Raw genomic sequence first — 6,000 nt, 5'->3', positions numbered from 1 at the left:
AATTAACCACAAAGACAATAGCCAAAGTGTTAGTTGCAATAGAATTTGTAGTACTTTAAACCAGTTAAAAGTTTGAATTACTTTGCACAGATACTTTAGACATCGAATACTATACTGTTTCATTCTTATTTGTAGAACATCTATATAATTTGAACATTCATAATCTCTATAAAGCGCATTACGAAATGTTACATACATTTCTTTTACAGGCGAATTGGTAATACACGTTTTAATACAAAAACAGTTTAAATACTGCAGTACCACAATAATTAATTTGTTGAAAAAATAAAGAAACTGCTGGCAACTGATTTTTCCGAATGAGTTCCGAGAGACTTTTACTTTAACAATTTTGATTAAACCATAAGCTGCACGCTTAATAATAATCTGAATTAACCGATGAACCGCAAATTTTGGGAAATGGACTTTACAGTTTTAACCTTAGAATCAATCTCCAAAAATTTGTAACTCTCGAGTTAATACTGGTTATTATTAAGCGTACATAATGATTGTCCAGTAGTAACTGAATATAGTGGTACCAGAAGGAAGTTAGCTAGTTGAGCATAGTGTGCCTATCGTATATATTGCGTCGCTGCTCTCGAACCTGACGCTTCCACTTGTCCTGCTGATGAGTGACGCGGTTTAACACATTCCCGCGGGCTCCCATGGGCTGCGAAGGACCCGGCAGCGTGCCTTCATCCTGTATCATATTTTAAACATAAAAATGTTTGCACTGATGTATAACAGCTCATAGTAAAAAAGTATGGTAAGTTATAATAAAAAACACTATTTTAAGTTTCACTTACATCTTCGTTAGTATGTTCCTGATAGGATGCCTTAGCTCTCTTGTTGATGAGTGGATCAAGGCAAATCAGGAATCCCATGTATACTACCAGAAGCATTATCACCCATATCACTATAATCACCACAACCTAAAATATTTATGAATATTCATTATTAATTTTATTCATATTATAACTCTGGGTCATACCTATATATAGTTAAATACTTGAATATAATTGACTAGAGGGATCAATACAAATATATTGTTCTATGTTTATACTTATTTATTGTACATACAATAGAGAAATTACTAACAGGATATTGGACCCAAACCATAGAAAGAAAACATAAATAGTTGACTTCTTAAAGCAACTATTACTGTTAACTGACATGAAAGTAAAACAAATCACCTGATGTTGTTAGATATGTTGTCCAGGCACGATGGAGGATGGTTAGATTTCAGTTATCAAGGGACATATGAAGTGAAACAATTGTATAACTCGTAAAATTATGAATCCTGGCATGTATTCGAATATGTAGACTTTAACATAAAAAAGTGTGTAGTTACATAACAGTATTCATGTATATTTTTTTATATTCATTACGATTTCTTACCTTGATTATTGTAGTATTTCTATTTTCATATTTGCACTCGCATCTTGGACAGAATTCCTGTTCACGACCTTTGATATCCGCTCCGACACGCGGCAAAATCACCCCATCGCAATTGCTTGCAAAAATTAAAAATAATATTACTCCTGGCATAATAGTTAATCATTGCGAAATCAAATATCTTGTACATAAATAAAAGAAATAAATACACTCCTATGCTAGTAGGGTTATTGAGCATTGTATAATTATTGTACAATTATGTACACCCCAAAAAATATATGGAATATTTAAAACGTACAAATACTGTGAGTCTATCTCATATTCATAAATTTTCCACAACTGTTTTAAGACTATTACCCTAATTTGATGAAGAAACAATATGGTAATTAAATGACCTTTATTAAAAATTTATGAGAGAAATAAAAATATTTTGTAATAAAAAAAAGTTACCATTTATTTGGTGGTACATTTGCAATGTACAGTCGACGATCAGATCCTGCTGTATTATTCAGAACGGCAGCTGGACTCGGGCATACACACTTACATCTTTTGTCTTCATATGACTGGCCCTGTGGTCAACATAAACATACATTATTATAATGTGCAATATTCTATGGAGTATTACTATATTTTTTAAATAAAACCTCTTTAAAAATAAACTCATATCAGGGCCCTTTCATAATACATATATAATTATAAATGTTATGGTAGTTGCCAGACCAGAAACAAAGTGGTGTGCTAAACCGCTAGACCAGTAATGCCGTCATATTCTATGGGTGGGTTGATTGATGTTGATGAGACATGATAATTGTTAACTATAATTATTAATTCTTACAGTTTCAAAAACTCCAGTGAGTACTAAAATTATATGATTTTTTTAATTATTATTTGAATTAGGATGGAATGTCACACACAACTCATAACAAATTTATTAATAGTTAATAAAATGTTATGATGGTGTGAGTTTCAACAACTTTCTCTCTGTATACTAACAGTATAAAGAGAGGACAAAGACAGCACTGAGTTGTAAATCATTTCACTGTTAATTTACCATCAGTAAATTATTCCCATGACATGGGCTATAAACAATTTTAATATAACAATTTTGGTCACACACAACTACACTGGTGATTGACCACTCTTAAGAAATACAACAAAATTGATAGCAAAATATATGGAATGCACTGCAGTATGTAATAATATATATATATATAAAGACCTGTTGAACATTATGTTACATTAACTTTCCTTTATATCACTCTCCCTATAACATTCTAAAGACTGACAAATGTTGTAATAAACACTCTCAAATAAGGCTTTAGTAGAAATAACAATATTCATTCACCTTCTATACAGAAGTCACACATTTTATAGATACATAAAATGTGTAGATAATGATGTAAATGAGATAAACATGAAAATACTACATTTGTGTACTCTGATTGTATAGATATGTGTTATTCAAATTCAAAAAGCATTTATTCATGTAGGACATTGTTCCCCAAATGAATATATTGAACGAATATAATTTCCTACAATTATTGTTATTTAAGAACTGAAATCACCGTACAACTAATAGTAGTTGTACGGTGTAATAAATAATATAAATAGTTATATTATTTATTAAGTAAATTATATATATTGTATTATTTATAAAGCTAAAATGAATATATTGGATCTCTAAGACTATAATAGTTATGGCTATTACAAGACAGTTTCACTACAACATCATCAGTTAATGATAAAAGATTGTAATTTGCACAAATCTAAACAATATGGATCGATAAAATGAGATGTCTATTCTCTTGTTACAATGTATTTGTAACAGATATCTGACATTGATTAAATTAGGCTCCATTTTACTTACCGATACGATAATTACAGCTGATAAAAATATCAGACTCTCTTTCAAATACATTTTTTAATGTGCAGAAAAACAGAAAAATTTAATTGTCGCCACTTTTATAGAAATACTAATATATTAATTGTAGAATAGGAAAAAGACTACTTCTCTATGACGTCGTAAATTTTCACTCGAAATAATAAAACAGTAAATAAATAGGTAATCGCGTAGGGTAATGAAATATAAGCCAACAGGTATCTAAGAAATACGAACAAGTGTTATTAATTTTAATTGCTCTTAAAACAGAATAGGTATAGCGTATGAACGACCACTGACGATTAATATCAATAAAAGCGGATGATGAAACTGACAATACTTTTTACTTTTGACTGACACTACAAAATACTGACAGACTCAGTATTATATATGACTCTCAAAACCACAGAACACCAATATAAACTCAAAACAAAAGCATTAAAGGCATCTCAATATTTATACCTAGTTCGTGAATATAGGGATCACCTATTTAGTTTTTGTGGTATCCTCCATAAATAACCGCCACACGTTAAAAGCCCTAAAGCGATTTATTGGATCCCATTGCCCTACAATTGGTTGTAATGATAATCTTCCTAGTGTTCTTCTATAAAATAAATTGTAAAAAGTTTATAACTACTAAGTAAAGGCAATATTATTCTCACAGTCGTAGATTGCAAAAGACATATAATATACATTATCAGTACCTACTCATATTCCTTTTCTTTGTAGAGCAATTCATATTCTTTATAAAAATTATTTAAATGTATGACAATTAGAAATTAAGAACATATTATACCCTGCCATAATTGACTGCCTAAATCAATGTTGGAACCCTATAGAGATGCCCTAAGACTAGTGTTATTTGTCACCCACGCGTTGATCTCAGACGCTTCGTAAGTCGTTCAACTTGTTAACCGTGCCCTCTGCACTCGCCATCGTTTTCGTCTGGTGAAGCTGTAAAAGATAAGCTTCGGGCAAAAGCATTAAAATCTTCTCTTAGCTCTCCAACTATATGCCGGGTCGATTCTCTTAATTTTTCGGCGCCAGGACAATCTGTCCTGGGTTATCGGGTCTGGCAATTTTTCCGCACCGACAAGTATTGCTCATAAAGGCTTTTTTACCATATAATCCTCGTCACACCGCAATACATAGTCATACCATGTGAGACATCTATCAATAATTTTGTCCGTTATTGGGGCCGCTTTGAAACTACCGCGGATGTATATATTTCACACCATATGACTCTCGTGACTCCACCAGACCACCGCAGCATTTTCATCTGTGGTATGAAACGTTTGCACAAGTGACCCCTTTAATGGCCAACATTCTGCTCTGTACAACAATAAAATCGGAATTAAAAAATAAAAACAAATTTTATAATTCGAAAGAGTTTTATTAAAATTATTGTATTCATATTATATTGCATCTAACATTACAAGTGTAGCAAAATATTCTAGAGTACCAATAACATAAAAAATAGTTAACGTAGCAATGCAACAGTAACAACAGCTTTTAGAATTATGTTCTAGTACAAATATACAATAAAACATATTCAAATATACTGGAATTTCCTTTTTGTTTCATTTGTTTAAACTTGTTTGGTCTAATCATGGTTCAGAAAGAAAATCCGGCCATGCCGGCCTGGTTTCTTGCTGTCCCTACATTAAACTTAGAAATCGGATCGATATATGATGACATAAGTTTAATCATACTGTATCGCACTCTGCAGTGTTTCTATCACAACACATTCCTCCTTTGTAGTTTCTGTACTTCTGTCTGGACCACGGTCAATGTGGTCGGTCTAGGTGCAAGCCCAGAAACTTCTTGTATTAGAAAATTAGACAGCGGACCCAAATGATAGAACCTTGCCCGCATGCCATATATACTATGATGCTTATTCCCCACTCGTTGGGGGTATATTTAGTATGTTATATAGATACCCTGACATATTAAGGAACATTAAGAGCCGGGCTTGCTGTCAAATCGGTGGATAGTGGCAAGTGGCGCAAGTACGATCGATAGATATAATATTTTTCGGTCACTGAACTCACGCTCTAAGAGTCCTTAATTCTTAGATTTTTTTTCTAAAAACTGCAATCTATATGTGTGCTGCCAGACAGTGACTAGATAGTTTTATCCTCGGACATTCTTCTTTTATTGTATACTTATACAATTTAATAATATTTATATTGTCTAATTTCATTGTGTCATACACACAATAGTGATATAAATATAAATATGGGAAGAGACTGTTAATTCCTAAAGACTATGCACCAAAATTTAATATTTAAAAAATAGAAGATTCTTTTTTAATATGCAGATTATGTAAGTCACGTCAGATAAATTAACTACGAAGAATAATTACTCTATTGTCCTTATCAAATTACATTGGTAATTAGAAATTAATTTGAAATTAAATTTAATAATGAAATATAAAGTTTATTAAATTATACAAAACTTCTTACACAGTCAGATATTATGTAATAACTTTATCCAACATTTTAAATAAAATATAGTACATGTTCCTGTATTGTAATATATTTGTAAGATGAGAATAGACTAGTATTATGAATTTGTTGAGTATTATTAATAAAAACAAAATTATTTATATTTAGTATACTGTTCTTTTATTAGGATTATTAAGTACATTTAAAAAAGTTAAAGTAAATAGCATACTATTGAATAACATATTAAAGGTCGGATTTCATAGATCAAGGGATGACAGATGA

The 6,000-nt window shown here is 31.1% G+C and overlaps 1 protein-coding gene across 1 annotated transcript; it reads right to left on the bottom strand.

Moving 5' to 3' along the window:
* Positions 1-338: 338 nt before the first annotated feature.
* On the bottom strand, positions 339-3,587 carry LOC131849280 (uncharacterized protein CG1161-like). Its single transcript, XM_059199314.1, has 5 exons — positions 3,260-3,587; positions 1,843-1,961; positions 1,396-1,510; positions 804-929; positions 339-697 (listed from the first exon to the last, which is right to left on the bottom strand). Exons 1-5 carry the CDS (start codon positions 3,308-3,310, stop codon positions 551-553), a joined length of 558 nt encoding a protein of 185 aa, XP_059055297.1. The 5' UTR covers positions 3,311-3,587; the 3' UTR covers positions 339-550.
* Between the last annotated feature and the right edge of the window lie 2,413 nt (positions 3,588-6,000).

Source organism: Achroia grisella, unplaced genomic scaffold (genome assembly GCF_030625045.1).
Source record: "Achroia grisella isolate CSIRO2021 unplaced genomic scaffold, CSIRO_AGI_Agris_v1 utg640, whole genome shotgun sequence".
Lineage (NCBI taxonomy): Eukaryota > Metazoa > Arthropoda > Insecta > Lepidoptera > Pyralidae > Achroia > Achroia grisella.
Note: the sequence above shows the minus strand (reverse complement) of the source record. Positions and strands in the feature narration are given on the sequence as shown.

Excerpts from the sequence above, each read along its gene's own strand:
- LOC131849280 (XM_059199314.1), bottom strand. The coding sequence starts at position 3,310 with ATGTATTTGAAAGAGAGTCTGATATTTTTATCAGCTGTAATTATCGTA. Across the intron at positions 930-1,395 it reads GAAATACTACAATAATCAAG|GTTGTGGTGATTATAGTGAT; the intron begins GTAAGAAATCGT and ends TAAATATTTTAG. Across the intron at positions 698-803 it reads AGGAACATACTAACGAAGAT|GATGAAGGCACGCTGCCGGG; the intron begins GTAAGTGAAACT and ends AATATGATACAG.